The sequence below is a fragment of the Enhydra lutris genome, unplaced genomic scaffold (assembly GCF_002288905.1).
Source record: "Enhydra lutris kenyoni isolate GAN:26980312 unplaced genomic scaffold, ASM228890v2 scaffoldscaffold26, whole genome shotgun sequence".
NCBI classification, from domain to species: Eukaryota; Metazoa; Chordata; class Mammalia; order Carnivora; family Mustelidae; genus Enhydra; species Enhydra lutris.
In genome coordinates, this window is record NW_019154110.1 from 25,367,916 (window position 1) to 25,387,879 (window position 19,964).

The 19,964-nt window shown below is 41.2% G+C and overlaps 1 protein-coding gene across 2 annotated transcripts in view; it reads left to right on the forward strand.

The window, feature by feature from the left end:
- Positions 1-19,964, forward strand: part of LOC111151582 (WAS/WASL interacting protein family member 2) — a 46,680-nt gene that overhangs the window by 5,591 nt on the left and 21,125 nt on the right. For both annotated transcript variants that reach the window (XM_022509655.1, XM_022509656.1), the window contains exon 2: positions 18,430-18,561. In XM_022509655.1, the coding sequence (XP_022365363.1) occupies positions 18,499-18,561 (63 nt within the window). In that variant the 5' untranslated portion in view covers positions 18,430-18,498. The remainder of the gene's footprint in view (positions 1-18,429; positions 18,562-19,964) is intronic.

The following is a 19,964-nucleotide window of genomic DNA, read 5'->3' on the forward strand; positions in this document are numbered from 1 at the left end:
AGGGTTAGCTGATGTGTTCAGTTTCTTAAGATCCTTTCCAGAGATAATATGTTCATATAAAGTGTGTATATGTGTGTGTGTGTGTGTGTGTGTGTGTGTACACATTTCTTGCTTTTTCTTATAAACAAATGTAGCACAGTTAGTACTACCTGCATTTTTTAAAAACTTGCTTTGACAGTCATTCCATATAAGCAGCAAGGAGATTTTGGCACCTGCCCTATATTGGTAGACATTTTAAATATTTCCAGTCTTATACTATTACCAATTATGCTCCGGTGAATAACCATATATATTTGGCCCTTAGCATGAGTGACTGTATCTGTAGGGTAAATTATAAGCAGAATTGCCAAAGCTGATGTGTTTTTAGCCCTGTTACTCATTTATTTGCCAAGAATTTTTGAGTTCTACTTTGTGGCAAGCATTGTGCTTCATCGGTGAACAGAACTGACTCAGCGCTTGCACTCGTGCAGCTGTATGGTCTGGTGGGGAAGACGTCCATTAAACAATAATTAATTACTGCTGCTGTAAATCCTGTGGAAACAGCTAATGGGAAGCCTAACGAGGCTGATTGAGAAACGGGCAATGAGGGAATGTCCTTAAGGAATTGACATTTAAGGCTGAAACCTAAAGTAAGGGGGGCAGACCAAAGAGTGTTGCAGATGGAGAGCATGGCATAGGTGAGGGTCCAGAGGAGGGAAAGAACATGGCTATTTTGAAGAATTGAAGGAAGTAAGTGCCAGTGTGTCTGGAGCTTGGGGAGCGAGAAGCAGAGAGGTAGGAGGTAAGGCTTCAGGGTTGTGAGGTCTCCAAAAAAACCACGTAAATAACAGTGAAATTTGAACCAGTCTTTATAGGAGAGATTTTTTTTTTTTTTTAAATATTAACATATAACGTGTTACTGGTTTTAGGGGCACATGTCTGTGCTTCATTAGTCTTACTCAATACACAACGCTCACCACAACGCATACCCTCTCCATTGTCCATCACCCAGCCACCCCATCCCCCCACCTCCCTCCCCTCCAGCAACCCTTAGTTTGTTTCATGAGATTAAGAGTCTCTAATGGTTTGTAGGAGGGATATTTTTTGTCAGGTCTTTTCACAGATACTAATTTACTAGTGTTAATGCTGAAATCATCAGTATCATAAAGAAATCTGATGCCTGTACAATGGAACTTTTTTTTTTTTTAAGATTTTATTTATTTGACAGAGAGAGAGATCACAAGTAGGCAGAGAGGCAGGGGGAAGCAGGTGAGCAGAGAGCCCGATGTGGGGCTTGATCCCAGGACCCTGAGATCCTGACCCGAGCCGAAGGCAGTGGCTTTAACCCACTGAGCCACCCAGGTGCCCCACAATGGAACATTTTTAAGAACTTTTTTGGGGTGGCTGGGTGATGGACATTGGGGAGGGTATGTGCTATGGTGAGCGCTGTGAATTATGTTAGACTGATAAGTCACCTGTACCTCTGAAACCAATAATACATTATATATTAATTAAAAATAAAATAAATGGAGGGGGAGGAAAGAACTTTTTTGAATAAAGGCTATTTTATTTATTTTTAAAGATTTTATTTATTTATTTGACAAAGATCCCAAGTAGGCAGAGAGGTGGCAGAGGGCGGGGGTGGGGGGGAAGCAGGCTCCCTACTGAGTGGAGAGCCTGATGCGAGGCTTGATCCTGGGATCATGACCTGAGCTGAAGGCAGAGGCTTTAACCCACTGTCCCAAGTGGGTTTAACCACTTTAACCCAGGCACCTTTAACCCAGGCGCCCCAAGGCTATTCTTTTAGTCTTGATTTCTTCTAGGTCCAGCAAATTAAATTTGCGTGGCTGGGTTAAATCTTAAAATTTTAAGAATCTTGGAAATTGGTTTGGAGGTTAGTGATTATTGGGGAACCACTCTGAGATTCTGGGGGATGATGAGTCTATGGCCATACTACCCTGAACGCACCCATTCTTGTCAGATTATGGGGGATGATGAGATGGTTAGTTTGCCAGACCTGCTATTTAGGAACAGAAAACCTATTTACATCTTGAGAATATTGACTGTTTTTTGTAAGCCTCATACGGCTACAGAGAGAGCACAGATGTTCTCATTATGAACTGGTGACTGTAATACTCTGTTGTACTCGTCATCTAGGCCATATGTCTTAACATGATGCATAACTCTTGTTGGGCATGCAAATGAATCAGTAGCCCAAAGGCCATTATAACTCTGAATATATGAAAGCATTTTTATCTGCAAGTGCATTGACTTTTGTTCAGAAATCACAGTACTCTTGCTCAAAGCCCAGATGGCCCTGTTCGATTTAGTACCTTTCTTGTGTAATTGGATCAGCTTGCCCTGTTTTCATAACTTAAAGTAGAATCTTGGTTCAGCCACCCAACACTAGTGAGCAAGGAATGAAAATGTGCAAATTTTTCTAGCATTTCAGCAAGAAGCGTCTGTGTATCTGCTGGCTTAAGGGCATTAGAGCGGGAGAAAGAGACTCCTCAACAATGAAAGTGACAGCTTTGTTATTAGATTATCTGTGGTGAATTGGGACTTAATATATTATCTTTGAAATGAGGTGTGACACTTCTCTCCATGTGAAGTCTGGATCAACATTTTATGGAGCATCTGTTTAAGTTTTCTTTCAGGACTTTTCTAATGGAGACTGTCATCACTGGATTTGCTTTTCTTCTGACTGTTCTCCGTATAGGCTTTTCCACTTGTCTGTTTGGGGTGTGCGGACTGAAGGCTGGCACATGGAAGCTGAGGCCTGGTCACATAAGACCTGGCTGCCCTACAGTGAGAAGAGCTGTTTTTTTGTCATCAGTAACTCGGTTTCAGCCTCCCTTGTAAGCAGCCTTTTAATCTAATTAACAGTTTCTTTCTTTCTTTCTTTTTTTTAAAGATTTTATTTATTTATTTGACAGACAGAGATCACAAGTAGACAGAGAGGCAGGCAGAGAGGAGGAAGCAGGCTCCCCGCTGAGCAGAGAGCCCGATGTGGGGCTCGATCCCAGGACCCTGGGACCATGACCTGAGCCGAAGGCAGAGGCTTTAACCCACTGAGCCACCCAGGCGCCCCTAATTAACAGTTTCTTTAAAACAAACAAATGGTTTCTTAGAACTTCTAAAGATATTTTGACCACCGATATTGGTTGTTTTTGTTTTTCAGTTAGTTGTGTTAAATTGAAAACAAAACCTAAAAAACGAGCTAAGGTAATTGATTTTAAGTTCTGTCTCTCTGTTTTTGTGCCTACATTTAAAGTTAATTTTGGTCACAATTTGTTATAGTGGCCTGGAAGTTCCTCACATATCTGACATGTGGTAAACTCTGTGGTGGTGAATGTTGTTAGGTGACACCAGGCTGTGGCAGAGATTGAGGTCACATTAGGCACCCTGCTTTCATTAGAGTTAGAGTTGAATTGGAGGCGCAGGTTCCAGAATTAAGCATAATGGCCTTTTAATTATTTTGGTTGGTTTGGGATTTTCTGCTGTTCTTAGTTACACTGGTAACAGATCCAGTACGGACCTTATTTTTTGGAATTGTGGTCAGTCTGAGGTTTGGTTTTGCTTATACAGTGTTAGGATTTTTGGGGTTTTAGTAATTAAATGAAATGTTTGGATTTTTTAATTTTCACAGTAAGAATACATAATTTAAACAGTCAATAGTACTAGGAGACTGATTAAGAGAAAAAAATAGCTGCTCCATCTTTCCTTAATTGTCCCCAGTTACTTTTAGTACTTTTTTTCCTGATGCATATTATTTCCATATTTTTACATAGTATGCTTATACTATACTTGCACAGTATGCTTATACTGTTATTTCTTGGTCTTTCCAGTCTTAGGTATTATCTGTTGAATTTCTACTATGGAAGATGATTTTGCATTTTTTAAAAAGATTTTTTATAAAGATTAATGTATTTATTTTTTATATAGCAAGGGAGGGCACACATGTGCAAGTCAGGGGGGAAGGGCAGAGGGAGAGTGGGAGAAGCAGACTCCATATTGAGTGTGGAGCTCAACACAGGGCTTGATCCCATGACCCGTGAGATCATGACCCAAGCTGAAATCAAGAGAGGGTGCCTGACACAGCCACCCAGGTGCCACAAAGATTTTTTTTATTTGTAAGTAATCTCTACACCCAGTGTGAGGCTCAGACTCAACCCTGAGATCAATAATCACATGCTTTACCAACTGAGCCCACCAGGTGCCCCTGATTTTGCATTCTTACACTTAACCCTACCCTCGACCTTCCTGCTGTCTTCCTAATATAGATCCATCACAGTTTTGATTAAATCAACATTTTGTATTTTTTTTTTTAATATTTTATTTATTTATTTGACAGAGATCACAAGTAGGCAGAGAGGCAGGCAGAGAGAGAGGAGGAACCACGCTCCCTGCCGAGCAGAGAGCCCTATGTGGGACTTGATCCCAGGACCCTGAGATCACGACCTGAGCTAAAGGCAGAGGCTCAACCCACTGAGCCACCCAGGTGCCCAAAACAAACCATTCTTGATATTTCAAAGAGGATATTAGATGCTGACAAAATTATTGGAAGGTCATGGGAACACCACCTTGCGGGGATTCTAAGAAACTGCTGCTATTAATAATCTTGGCTGTCCAGGCTCCTGGGTGGCTCAGTCGGTTAAGCGTCTGCCTTCGGCTCAGGTCATGATCCCAGCATCCTGGGATCAAGCCCCGAATCGGACTCCCTACTCAGCAGGAAGCCTGCTTCTCCCTCTCCCAGTCCCCCTGTTTGTGTTCCCTCTCTCACTGTGTGTCTCTCTCTGTCAAATAAAATAAAATCTTTTAAAAAAAATGTAATCTTGGCTGTCTTAAATACCAAAGTAGGCAATATGTAGAATATTGGAAACCTGCAAAGCCACATATCTGTCATCTGCTAGAGGCCACGCACTTGCTTATAGCTGCTGGAAGAGCGATAATGGCACATACCTTTCTTACATCTTCTAGGTCTTGAGTGAGTGACTCTGTACTGATGGAATTTAAACCACAACCTCATTGACACAGCATTCTGGGAAATGTAGTTTTCCAGGTTTTCGGTCTCCCCTTCTGTCCCCCATGAGCCAGAAGGTGGGTAGAGATAAATGTAGCCTAAAGAAGAAAAATTAACATCCAATACAGTATCTGTCTGTACTGTGATTATACTGTATTTCCTTATATATTTTTCTTTTAAATAATCACCATTCTTTCTTATTCTTTTTTTCTTCCTTCCTTCTGCTTGATTTATTATCAATCACTAATTCATCCCTAAACTCCAACAAAAGTATAAATCTCTTTTCAGTACAAATACTTTAATGGAGCTTCTTTGGGAGGCTTTATGAAAAGGTTCCATTGGAGGGGGTGCATTTTGGGGGGCCTTGCATGTTTTGCCTGCACACTGGTCGGACAGACGTTTGACTAGATATAGAATATTATATTGGTGATGGCATTTCTTTGGAAATTTTAAGCCTTGTTTTGGGGTCTTCTAACTTTTAATAGTAGTATTGTGAAGTCTGATTTTATTCTAATTCTGGATTCTTTGTATGGAATTTGTTTTTTCTTCCAAAGATTTTAGGGTGTTGTCTTTACCCCAGGTATTCTGAAATACAATGATATGTGACTGTGTACCTTCGTGTGACTATTCTGAAATTCATCACGCTTGGCATTCAGTGGGCCTTTCAGTCTGAAGCTTATTTCGATTTTCTTGTATTATATATTTGATAATGTATTTTTTTTTAAAGATTTTATTTATTTATTTGACAGAGAGAGATCACAAGTAGACAGAGAGGCAGGCAGAGAGAGGGAGGGAAGCAGGCTCCCTGCTGAGCAGAGAGCCCGATGCGGGACTCGACCCCAGGAACCTGAGATCATGACCTGAGCCGAAGGCAGCGGCTTAACCCACTGAGCCACCCAGGGGCCCCCTGATAATGTATTTTTTTGATGGTTCTCTCCTTTGTCTTTCTGGGAACCCTTGTTATCCAGATGGTGAAATTCCTACACTCGTCCTCTTGATTTTGTTTTTTCCCCCCTCATGATTTTGTCTTTTTTTTTTTCCCCCTCATTCAGTTTTCAGATATTCTGAGCTTTTTCTTCTAGCTCTTCTGTTGTACTTTTAATATTTGCTATCGATGTTTTAAATTTCCAGGAGCTCATTTTGTTCTCAGAACTTTAAGATTTTTACACGTTGTTAGAAATTGTTTTGTTTACTTTGATTCCTGTCTTTCCTGTTAGAGATTTTCTTCAAATGTCTGGTAATTTTTGGCGGTTTACTTTTGAGAATGAGGCACTCATAAGCTCTGAGTGTGGAGCCCTGGCTCATCAAGTGGTAGGCATCACTGTAGGGCGTACTGGCAGCTGGTCGTTCTCCCTGGAGAGGACTCCTCCAGTCTCCTGCCTAGAGAAGACAAGCCCAGCAGCAGGTGTTTTGGAGCCAAGTGGGGGAACAGAGCTGGGGAGGGAAGAAGTCTCATCAGTGAGTAGATAGACGTTCACTCGATCTCCCTATTTTCAGTATGGTACTCCTGCCCTAGGTTGTAACTGCTCACTTGGTTCAGAGGTCCTCTGCCTGGCAACTTGGGCAAGGAGAAGAGGCAATCTCTTTCTTATATAGACTTTCAGTCAGTTCTCCTGTTTTAGCTCCTCCAACCACCCTTTGATCAGAGGTACCAGGTGCCTTCAGTTTCTGAGTTTTTTTTCTGAGTTTCTGTGGTGGGAATTTACTTTGTGCTGCAAGCGTTTAATTTTTCCTTTCTGTGAGGTTACTTGTCACCAGTGCATGTACCTTCCAGCTTCCAAAATTTTGTTGACATCTTTCTGCTGTTGCATCCTTCCCCCTCCCTCCCTCTTTCTTTGTTTCTTTTTCTTTCTCTCTCTTTCTTTCCTTTTAAGGCTTATGCCTTTAAAAACCTCCCTTTGCTGTCGTTTGAATGGTGTTGCATGAGGGAACACTGATAAGTGCCTGCCACACATTTATGTTTAACCAGTATGTTCATCAGTTTTTTCTTGCTGCTCTCCATCCAGTCACAGTAGCCTCGGTGTAATTGAGTACTAATACTCCTTCAGAACAATGTTTTTCAGACTTCCTAACACCAAGAATTACTTAAGGTGCTTGTTGAATATTCAGATCTCTCTGCTGGAAGATTTCTGATTTTAGTAGGTCTGGATTAGGGCCCAGGCATGCGTGTGTGTTTTAAACAGATGCCCTAAGATGTGTCTTCTCTTCAGGCAAGTTTGGAAACTCTGTTTTAGAAGGGTTTTCTAAACCTTTATTGCTCCCAGGTCTCTGAGGCAAACTCCTCAGGCTCCACCTAATATTGCTTTTGTATTCAGACTGTGTTTTAGTCTGTCTGGCTTTGGTCTGGATTTCTAAATTAGAGTGTGTGTCCTTCATCTGATTAACTCCCCTATTCTCTGGTTAAATGCTGGCTGATGGTAACAACGTTGGCCTTATGTGACTTCTATTTTTTTTCAGCCACCACTTCTAGACCCATTGCGTGGTTGCTTCGTTCCTGGCCTGTGTGGGTGGGGAGAAAATATTAGTTATGAATATTGAGCTACTATCTGCATCATTTCACCATCCAAATCCAAGAATCTGTTAAATTTTTTTTTTTGTGAAGTGGAAAATTGACTCAGGCTTTGAAAACAGATGTACTAATTATCTGCCTTGGATTTATGCAGCATCATTTTTGGAGATATTAAAGGTATGATTTGAAGTTTGTTTTTAACTTTCATAATATGAAAGGGCACATTCTCTTCTCCTTTTTGTATTATGGATCCCTAAGGCCCGGAAAAGCAAAATGGTGTACCTTGTACTACCTGTCTGTAAGGCATCTGGAAATGAGGTGTTCGCAGCTTCTCCTTGGTTGCTCTGAGTTGCGTGGCAGTCAGGAACCAAGTAGTACATGTCTTATAATGTTGTAGAGGCCAAGTGTAGGATCCTAGTTCTTAGTTCTTGGAAATCTTGTGGCTGTTACTAGCTAAAATGTAGCCTGAGGAAGTCATGTTGGCTCTGACATAGAGCTGATTTCCATTCTAAGGAAAACAGCTCCATAGAAGCAGCTCTAATATGTTTTTGCAAGTTCCTTTGAAACAGTTTTGGTGAATGAAGTCACAAAAACAGTGCGAAATCTAAAGTGTTACTATCTCACAGAGTATTGATTACTGGCTATGTTATGAAGTACTCCTTTGAACTGTTACTGATTTACTGCAGTTGACTGTTTCTGTACACCTTTCCCCCACCTTTCCAATACTTTAGTGTTTTCAGGTTAACAGGATTTTCTCTTGGCTTTGAGGAGTGTAGTAGGGGCTGGTGATATTTGGTGAGGTCATTCCCTGATCTCTGTTTAGGATGATTTTCAGAAAGTTAATTTACAGTTACTCTTTGCATTAATCTGTAGCCATCTTTTTAAAGAAGCCATTCTTTGCAGCTGTGGTTATTTAATTGAACATAAGAGTAGTCTTCTCATTGATTTGTCATCATTTTAGATGTGAGGACATGGCTCCTGGGTATTTGGGAATAACCCATGGTTTCTCATATTTACTACATCAAGTAGTATGTGAATAAGTAGACTTCTAAGTTTATGTTTTTAGGGCTTTATTTGTTTGTTTATTTTTAATTTATTTATTTGACCAAGACAGGCAGAGAGCACAAGTAGGGGAGGCAGCAGAGGGAGAGGGAGAAGCAGGCTCCCTGCTGAACAGGGAGCCCAGTGCAGGGCTCAGTCCCAGGATGCTAGGATCATGACCTGAGCCGAAGGCAGACACTTAACTGACTGGACCACCCAGGCACCCTATTTATTTATTTTAAAGATTTTATTTAGTTACTTGAGAGAGAAAGAGAGCAAGCACAGAGGAAGAGGGAGAAGCAGACGCCCACTGAAGAGGGAGCTCAGTGTGGGACTTTGATCCCAGGACCGTGGGATCATGATCCAAGCCAAAGACAGGCACTTAACCAACTGAGCTACCCAGGAGGTTTTTTGTTTTTTTTTTTGTTTTTAAAAACGATCACCTATTTTATTTTATTTTTTATTATTTTTTTAAGACTTTATTTATTTATTTGACAGAGAGAGATCACAAGTAGGCAGAGAGGCCGGCAGAGAGAGAGGAGGAAGCAGGCTCCCTGTGAAGCAGAGAGCCTGATATGGGGCTCGATCCCAGGACTCTGGGATCATGACCTGAGCTGAAGGCAGAGGCTCCAACCCACTGGCCACCCAGGTGCCCCTGTTTTTTTTTTTTAAGGTTTCTTTTCATTTTTTGTTTTTCGTTTTTTTTGTTTTTTTTAAAGATTTTATTTATTTATTTGACAGATCACAAGTAGGCAGAGAGGCAGGCAGAGAAAGAGGAGGAAGCAGGCTCCCTGCTGAGCCAAGAGCCCAATGCGGGGGCTCCATCCCAGGACCCCGGGATCATGACCCGAGCCAAAGACAGAGGCTTTAACCAAGTAAGCCACCCAGGCGCCCCATTTCTAGTGGGTTTTTTTTTTTTTTAAGATTTTATTTATTTATTTGACAGACAGAGATCACAAGTAGGCAGAGAGGCAGGCAGAGAGAGAGAGAGAGAGAGAGAGAGGAAGGGAAGCAGGCTCCCTGCTGAGCAGAGAGCCCGATGCGATGTGGGCTCGATCCCAGGACCCTGAGACCATGACCTGAGCCGAAGGCAGAGGCTTAACCCACTGAGCCACCCAGGCGCCCCTGTTTCTAGGGTTTTAAACAAATCTAGGACAAGAGGAAAGTGTCACATTAGGAGGAAAAGCTGTATCGTTGGGATGTATACTTATGTTTCTTATTAGAGAAATAATATTGAAAGAATTTCATCGTACAGTTATGTATCTTTATTCTACCTCTTTTTCTCTTTCAGGGTTGTGTGCTGATTTTAACAGTGAAAAGTTATTGATGTGTAGAGTAGAACATTCAGGTTTAGTTGTAGGAGTTGTAGGATTTTCAGTTTAAATATTCGTGGTGCATATGTGATTTTTTTTTTTTTAATCACTTGTTTTGGGTCAGTCAGATTTGCTGCGTAGTTGAATTTCCATGATGGAAAATGCCTGCAGTTGGAAAAATGATTCTTTCCCCTTTGTGGAGTAACCTTGGAGTTTTAATTAATTCCATCTCTATGCATGACAGAAATGTATTTCACCAGAGGTTTGAGTGAATTGAATTTCAAGGGGGAAGGTAGCACCTTCTCCATTGAGAGAAGATGGCTGTGAATTATTTTTAAACGATATAAAGGTTTTTTTTGCATGGGTTCAGGGAAGGGTGATGAGATATATGTAACATGAAAGTTATTATAGTCTGTTTCTTTTTATGTAGAGAAACTAAAATGCTTTAGTGGAAATCCTCCACTATATTCTTTCCTAGAACACATAGAGGCATGTTCATAATTCTGTGTTGACATCAGTTCCCACGTAATTATAGGAACCTGTTTGGCTCCTGCTGTTTGTGAGTCTCCTTGAGTGGCATGTGAATACTCTTAGGTAGCTCCTGGCACTTCTCCCATGTTGGGTTCTTTGGTTTGGGAACTGGGTGCCATTGTGTTTACTGTGGTAATGAACTCCTAACTCGCCATGCTGTACTGCTTTTCAGGAGCAAAATTGAAGGGCAGGTCTGCAGGCAGACATTATCATCAGATGATTTTTTAACCTGGAAGGCTTCCGGTTAGTATTTAGGTCCCTAGCTGTGCTTAAACCAAATGATCAATGACAGTCTGTGGGATGAATGAGATAACTGATTGAACTTGTTTACTTTGGGCATGGAACTGTTAATGGGTTTAAACTTCTTTCGTATAGGCATATTGGATAGGGAAGGATACTGCTTTTAAGGGGTTTGGAGCATGGCCTGTAAGGTCTCAGAGATCATCTTCTACCACTCTTTTCTGTACTCTGTTTTAGCTACCTTGGCTTTCTTACTAGTTCTCTGACATGTCAAGCTTGTTCCCCTCTCAGGCTTTTTACTGGCTGTTTTTTAATTCTTCTTGGAGTGCTCTTTCCCCAGATCTTCATAGGGGTTGCTTTACTCATGGAGAGATTTCTTTGTGAAGAGCCAGCCCCCGCTCCCTGCAACCCTGTCTAAGAGAACACTCCTGGCTCGGCTGGGTGGCTCAGTCGTTAAGTGTCTGCCTTAGGCTCAGGTCATGATCCTGGGATCAAGCCCTGCCTGAATTGGGCTCCCTGCTCAGCAGGAAGCCTGCCTCTCTCTCTCCCACTGCCCCTGCTTGTGTTCCCTCTCTCGCTGTCTCTCCCTGTCAAATAAATAAAATCTTAAAAAAACAAAACAAAACACTCCTCCATACTCCTACTTTCACCCTTCATGATTCTTTTTTTTCATTCTTTTTTTTAAATGATTTTACTTATTTATTTGACAGAGAGAGATCACAAGTAGGTAGAGAGGCAGGCAGAGAGAGACAGAGTGGAGGAAGCAGGCTTCCCGCTGAGCAGAGGGCCCGATGCTGGGCTCGATTCCAGGACTCTGGGATCATGACCCGAGCAGAAGGCAGAGGCTTTAACCCACTGAGTCACTCAGGCACCCGTTTTTCCATTCTTTTTATCAGTAATTGAGATGCGAGATTTTGTTTCCTTGTTTATTTCTTCCACTAGAATGTAAGCTCCAAGACTGTAGAAACTTGTTCAGCCTCTAGAACTGGGTTTATTAATCTCAGCATTAATGAGACTAGGTGATACTTTGTTGTGGGGGGCTGTCCTATGCATTATAGAATGTTTTCTATTCATTAAATGCCAGTAGCACCCCCTAGTCATGATAATCAGAAATGTCTCTAGACGTTGCCAAATGTCTTGTGGGAGACAGAATCATTCCCCTTAGAACCATTGTTACAGAACATTGCTTTGGACCTAGAGCGTGCTTAAGAAAATACTTATTGAGTGGATTAAGTGATGGGTGCTCAATAAATATTCACTGGATGATAAATAAATTAATGAATGAATGAATTCAGCAAGTTAAAAACTTTTGGAGCACTAAACCAAGCACATAGCCTCCTTGTTTCTTCCTGTCCTCTTTTTTTTTTTTTTAATTTTAGGTATTTGTCAAAGAGAGAATACATGCATGCACAAGCAGGGGGAGCAGCAGGCAGAGGGAGAAGCAGGCTTCCCTGCTGAGCGAAGAGCCCGATGTGGGGATCAGTTCCAGGACACTGGGATCATGACCTGAGCCTAAGGCAGACCCTCAAACTAAGCCACCCAGGCAGGCACACCTCATTTTGAACTTGGTTTTTTTTTTTTTTTTTTTTTAATGGTTTAGAGACAGGGAAATAGTTTTCTTTTTTCTTTTTAAAATTTTACTTATTTATTTGACAGCGACACAGCGAGAGAGGGAACACAAGGAGTGTGTTCTCCTTGTGTGAGTGAGAGAGTGAGGAGTGAGAGAGGGAGAAGCAGGCTCCTGCTGAGCAGGGAGCCCGATGCAGGGCTAGATCCTAGGACCCTGGGATCATGACCTGAGCCGGAGGCAGACACTTAACGACTGAGCCATCGAGGCGTCCCTTGAACTTGTTTGATGTGAATGTTTTTAGGGTTTGTTGTTTGGTTATGAACATTTGACTCATTAATGGGTTTTAATGTTTATGCTTGGAAAGTTTGCCACCCCACCTACCTGAATTATTGAAGCCACATTAGGCAAGGCTTTATTAAAGTTATTTCTTTCTGGGATTAAAGTACTCCAAACAAAAATCCCATTTTGCACTGTGACTTTCTTTGTTCCAGAGCAACTGGTTTTCCATTTCTGCTAAACATTTATGTTCTGTCTCTGATACTATTAGATTTATTTTGAACTATTGAGTAAGAATTCCATTGAGGGGAATGTCTAGAATCTTTCCTCTTGAAGACACAAGTCTTCTCTAGATTATCTGGAGAGAAGTGTAGGCAGTTATTGGTCTTTCAGAGAGGATCTTGAAATGTCTCTTTCATCTGTCTCTCTTTGCTTTAAATTTATTTATTTTATTATTTATTTATTTATTTATTTATTTATTTTTAAAGATTTTATTTATTTATTTGACAGACAGAGATCACAAGTAGACAGAGAGGCAGGCAGAGAGAGAGAGGGAAGCAGGCTCCCCGCCGAGCAGAGAGCCCGATGTGGGACTCGATCCCAGGACCCTGAGATCATGACCTGAGCCGAAGGCAGCGGCTTAACCCACTGAGCCACCCAGGCACCCTGAAAGTGCATTGCTTGAGTGTTATGAAGACGTCTCTGAATTCTCTGATAAATTTGACATTCGGAAGATATGAAATAATGCTCTCTGATCTTGCTTTCAAAGAAACTGACTCCTGAGGATGTGAAAAGCTTATTCCATCATGGTTTCTAAGATAGAAGGGCTTAAGAGGGGAATGAGAATTGGTGTGTTGCTGAGCTGGAGGCAGCCTCACAATATTTCTGAAAATCAAGGTCTCTGAAGAACACAGATGGTGAGGTTTGTAGTTCTAATTTAAAAGATCAAAAAGGAAAGACTTAAAATTCTGTAAAGAACCCTTTTCTTTCTTCTTAGGTTTAATCTCGGAAATGTTACTTTTTAAAAATTGCAGTACACAGTGCTTCCTGAAAGCCTGAATTTGTCCTTTGATTAAAAGTAGTCGGTCACAAAATTTGTCATTCTGTGGCATACCTGGGTGGCTCAGTTGGTTATATGTCCGACTCTTGATCTCAGCTCAGGTCTTGATCTCAGGGTTGTGAGGTCAAGCCCTGCGTTGGGCTCCATGCTGGCCATGGACCCTACTTTAAAAAAATTTTTTTTTCATTCTTTTATAAAACTTTATGAGTGTTTTTGGTTTGCTTGTTTTTAACTAAAAGTAGTTTTCAAAGCAGACCCTCTGCTTTGGATTAGTGACTGTATCAATATTAAATTGGTTTGAATAAAGGTTTTGGGGATTTGCAGCAGAAGGAATGTTGTATTAATGTAAATTTACTGAAGTTGGGCTGCTCTTGGGAAACACAGAGCTGTTTACATTCTACTAATAAAATATTTTGGGGTGGGTTGAATTTTCATTTGGTGAAAATAGTAGGAAATTGCTATACCAAACCAATTCCATCACAAGTGTTTTTTTGTGGTGATTAGTGAAATAGCAGGGGATCAGAAGATCTAGATTTGAGTCCTAATTCTGTAGTTTACTCCAGAATGATCTTGGGCAGTTGCCCTTAGATCATTCTCTTCTCTAGTGGGCATGCATGCAATTGCACCCACTTCTGGAGATTTAGTGTCCTTGCCTGTAAAATGGGAAGCAGTGATCCTCTACCATACTGTATCATTGTATACACAGTGTCACCAATAGGAGCATGTCACTCATGCAGCCTTTGTGGAGGCAGAAGAAATGTTGAGAAGCACTGCTGGTTGTTAGCATGAAAGCCTGTCCATTAATGGTGGGTTTTGTGGTTTTTGTTTGTTTGTTTGTTTGTTTGTTTGTTTTAGTGCATCTGTTTTGAAATTCGAGTTTGAATTGAGCCTACTTTAAGAAGGCATCTGTAACTGTGTAATATATTAGTGGTCTTTTCCAGTGGATTGCTTTAAAAAAAAAAAAAAAGATTTGCCTTGCTAGAGAATTACTGTTTTGCCTTATTAACGGTGCTCACTGTTAGGCATAAGGTTGTTCCTCTAAGTGATTTCTTACTTTGTAGCATATAGGTTGGATCACCCGTGGATAAGAAAAGAATTAGGGACTTACCTGAATCTCTTTTCCTAGTCATTCTTGGAAACGGTTTCAGTCCTGGCAATGGCAAAGGTAGGTAGAACTGGAAACTCAGAAAAGACAGGAACTGAGGTGACTGGAATTAGTTGAAAATGTTTGTTTCTGGATAGATTATTATTTTTCCTATTGTTTTCTGCTAGTTTTTTATTATTTATTTATTTATTTATTTGTTTTTAAAGATTTAAAGAGCACACAAGAGGTAGAGAAGGGGGAGAGGGAAAGGGATAAGCAGATTGCCTGCTGAGCATGGAACCCGACAAAGGTCTCCATCTCAGGACCCTGAGATCATGACCTGAGCTGAAGTCAGATGCTTGAATGACTGAGCTACCTGCGTGCCCCTCTGCTAGCTTTTTAAAAAGGTGCTTTGGTGGGGCGCCTGGGTGGCTCAGTGGGTTAAGCCTCTGCCTTCAGCTCAGGTCATGATCTCAGGGTCCTGGGATCGAGCCCCGCATTGGGCTCTCTGCTCTGCAGGGAGCCTGCTTTCTCCTCTCTCTCTCTCTTTCTGCTTGCCTCTCTGCCTACTTGTGATTTCTCTCTGTCAAAAAAATAAATAAAATCTTTAAAAAAAAAAAAAGGTGCTTTGGTGTAACTGTCAGAATGAACCCAGAGAATTCAAACAGAAGAAAGTTTTGTATTTTTCTCTGTATCTTCCTTTTATTTTAAATTTGCTCCTCCATTATAGATCGATCATGAAGATTTACTATTTTGATCAGTTTCTTTCTTTCTTTCTTTCTTTTTTAAAGATTTATTTATTTATTTGACAGACAGATTACAAGTAGGCAAAGAGGCAGGCAGAGAGAGAGGGGGAAGCAGGCTCCTTGCTGAGCAGAGAGCCCAGTGCGGGGCTCGATCCCAGGACCCTAGGATCATGACCTGAGCTGAAGGCAGAGGCTTTAACTCACCCAGGTGCCCCACTTTTTTTTATTTCTTAAGATTTTATTTATTTGAGAGAGAGAAAGACCATGAGGTGGGAGAAGTGGCAACAGGAGGGGGAGAAGCATGGCTCTATCCCAGGACTCTGAGATCATGACCTGAGTCAAAGGCAGACACTTAAAACTGACTGAGCCACTCAGGTACTCCTATTTTGATCAGTTTTTAAAGTCTAGTGTGTTAGATCCCTGGCAAAGAAAAACTAAACTTAGCTTTGAAACCAGACATCAGGGAGGTATTTCCCTTAAAGGATGGTCAGCTGCTCAATTTGTGAAGTGAGTTCCAGACATCATTCCCCATGGGAGCCATCTAGCCAAAGTCTAGTTGTCCAAAGTCTGTTGTCCAGTTCTTTGTGATTGGAGCAAAAAGCTCTGTTGGGCACCCAGCTTATAGTGGTATTATTGGAAGGGTTGGGATTGTGAAGGCCTCACAGTTGTGTTTCTGATCAAATTCTACCTGCCTCTAAAGGTTCTTGGTTTTTAGAACCTTTGGAATATTTGCCCTTTCCGTTCATCATTGAGAAAGTGTTTAAATGGTTTTGGGAGCATTGAGGGAAATGTTTAAGTGGGTACTCCTTTATTCACAGGGAAATTTTGATCTCCTATGTAGAGTTCAGAACCAAACTTCCTCAGTGGATTGCCATGCCGGTTCTATCTTTTAGGCTTGGCTTGGTACACGTGGTCTTTCATCTGTGCTAGGGGCTACCTGTGAGATTTCCTATGTCCTAATCTCATTAATCACCTTGCTTGGAAACAGTTCTTCCCTGGATTAATTTGTGAACTTGATTACCTGTCTTGAACCTTTCTTGTCATCTGTAAGTTGCACTCCCAGTGATAATGTTATTTTGGCTTTGATTTTTTGAGGGGGATGGGGGTGTCAAGAAGTGGGATTCCCTTGGAATAGCTTTTTGGGTGAATTACTGTTCTTGACATTTAGTTTTATTTTTGCCCCCTACTTTAATGTCTTAGGGCAAGAGAGTTCCCTGGTTTTAGTCTCATTTGTAAAGTGAGGATCACTTACAGACTGACAGGAGGACAGCTATAGTTTTTTTTTGTTTGTTTGTTTGGTTGGTTTTTTTTGTGGCCTGATAAGTAGCTAAATTCTCACATGGTATTTATGCTCTGATCAGATTCCAAGGATGTGACTATACTGGGAGTCAGTAAACTATGGCCCACCAGTCAGATCTGGTCCATGGTTTGTTTTTATAATGCCCATGAACCATGAATGGTTTTACATTTTTAAAATGTAAAAATGTAGTTTTAAAATGTAAAAATCCAGAGAATGAGAAGACGGGCCATGCAGTGGGAGAAGACATTTGCAAAAGACACAGCTGATAAAGGATTGTTATCCAAAACAGACAAAGAATTCTTAAAACTCAACAACAAGAAAACAGTCATATTGAAAACTGCAAAAGACCTAAACAGACACCTCACTGAAGAAAATATACAGATGGGAAGTAAGCATATGAAAAGAAGTTCAACTTCATATGTCATCAGAGAATTGAAAAATTGAAACAGTGAGATTGCACTACTACAGACCTACTAGAATGGTCAAATTCTACCACACTGACAACACCAATGCTGGCAAGGATGTGCCGCAGCAAGAATTCTCCTTCATTGCTGGTGGGAGTGCAGAACCTTACAACCACTTGGAAGACGGTTTGGCAGCTTAGTATATATACAGTGTAACTCTTACCATAGGATCTGGCAGTCACAATCAGTAGTACTTACTCAGATGAGCCAAAATTTATGTTCCCACAAAAACCTGCACAAGAGTATTTTTAACAGCATTATTCATAATTGTTAAAACTTGGAAGCAACCAAGATGTCCTTCAGTAGGTGAATGGATAAACTGTTGTACCTCCAGACAATGGAATATTACTCAGCACTAAAAAGAAAGGAGCTGTCAAGCCACGAAAAGGCATGGAGGAAACTTAAACGTGTCCTACTCATTGAAAGAAACCAATCTGAAAAAGGCTGCATATTATATGATTCCAACTATGCGACATTCTGGAAAAGAGGAAACTATGGGGACAGTAAAAAGGATCAGTGGGGAAAGGGGGGATAAATAGGCAGAGCATAGATATTTTAGGGCAGTGAAGCTATTCTGTATGACGCTACAACATGTAGTTGTCATTATACATTTGTCCAAACATACAAAATAGAGGTTGGCAAGAGTAAGCCCTAATGTAAACTATGGACTTTGGGTGGTAATGAGGTAGCGATTGTATCAAATGTCCAACCCCAGGATGTAGATAGTGGGAGAGGCTGTGTATGTGTGTGTGTAGGGGCAACAGGAGTACATATGGGTATCTTTTTGCACTTTTCTGCTAAGTTTTGCTGTGAATCTGAAACTACTTTCAAAAATAAAGCTTATTCTTTGATTTATTCTTTGATTTGTTTTGACATTTTAAAAATAATTTTTAAAATGTCAAAACAAATCAAAGATTAAAATGTGACAGAGACTGTATATGGCCTGTAAAGCCTAAAATATTAATTTTTTTAGGGGGGAGGGAGAGGCGCAGAGGGAGAGAGAGAACCTTAAGCAGGCTCCACACCCAGCACAGAGCCTGATGTGGGGCTTGATCTCACAACCCTGAGTTCATGACCTGAGCCAAAAATCCAGAGTCAGACTGAGCCCCTCTGGTGCCCCAGTATTAATATTTATTATCTGGCCATTTACCAAAAAAGTTCACCAAGCCCTGGACTACTACCACAGAGGAACTAGGGGATGAGTTTCTCCTTCATGTCATGCCCAGTCTTCTAATTCTCCTGGGTGTCTCTGATGGCAGAGTTGTTCTCATTGAATTTCCATTTCATTTGCAGGTATATGAGTGACCTAAAGCTGCAAAGTAAAACGGAGAGAAAGCAGTGCCAACTGCGAGCAGGGCAAGGATGCCGATTCCTCCACCCCCTCCACCACCCCCTGGGCCTCCTCCACCTCCCACCTTTAATCAGGTAGGTAGTCTTCGCACCTGGGTATCTCAAAACCTTAATGGATACATAGGGCTTCATGGTATAAGACATACTGTACTCAAAGATATGTGGTGTAGAAACAGAATAAGTAAAGTCTCTCTTCATTAACTAGTTCTGATTTCTGAGAGGTCCTCCTGGGACTTTAATGGCTTATCTTGTTTTCTTGGTCTGGTTCAGTCTAAATGGAGCTTTGGTCAGGTTACATCAGAGTAGGAGCTAGTCTTTTGCCCCTAAAACTATTTGTTCTATAAAGGTCAGTACAGCATTTCTCTGGCATCATTGAGGAAAGGGACAGCAAATCCTAGTGGTTGTTTCTTGCTACTATTTCATCTCCTACTCTTCTCCTCCAAACCAGTTCATCCTAAAGCTAAGTCTGTGAAGTCTACCAGCCCATCAAAAAAAGGAGTTCCTGGAAAATACTATTAAGAAGACTTAAAGGTTTAATAATGGGAGGGAAAAGCAGTGTGGCATCTGAACCAAGGAGGCAACCACTTTTACTATATGTGGATTGTGATATCTGGTGTCACATGAGAAAGAAGCAACCTGGGTGCTTTATCACTCTTTTTTTTTTTTTTAAGATTTTACTTCATTTTATTTTTATTTATTTATTTAAGATTTTATTTATTTGTTTTGAGAGAGAGAGTAGGGGGAGGGGCAGATGGAGGCAGAGAATCTTAAGCAGACTATGCTGTGAGCACAGAGCCTGACACAGGGCTCGGTCTCATGACTCTGAGCCAAAATCGAGCTGGGCAATTAACTGACAGAGCCACCCAGGGACCCCTTAAGATTTTATTTATTTATTTGTTTGTTTGTTTTTAAATATTTTATTTATTTATTTGACAGAGAGCGAGAGAAGGAACACAAGCAGGGGGAGTGGGAGAGGAAGAAGCATGCTCCCCTCTGAGCAAGGAGCCTGATGCTGGACTCAATCTCAGGACCCTGGGATCATGACCTGAGCTGAAGGCAGACGCTTAACAACTGAGCCACCCAGATGCCCCTTAAGATTTTGTTTTTTTTAATTATTTTTTTTTTTCTTAAAGACTTCATTTATTTATTTGACAGAGAGAGATCACAAGTAAACAGAGAGGCAGGCAGAGAGAGAGAGAGGGGGAAGCAGGCTCCCTGCTGAGCAGAGAGCCCGATGCGGGGCTCCATCCCAGGACCCTGGGATCATGACCTGAGCCGAAGGCAGAGGCTCAACTCACTGAGCCACGCAGGCGCCCAAGATTTTATTTTTAAGCAGTCTCTACACCCAAGTGGGGCTTGAACTCACACCCCAAGATCAAGAGTCGCATGCTTTACTGACTGAACCAACCAGATGCCCCTGCTTTATTCAGTTTTGTAAAATTTAGAAGTGAAAGGAACTTTAGGGAATGAATACCTTG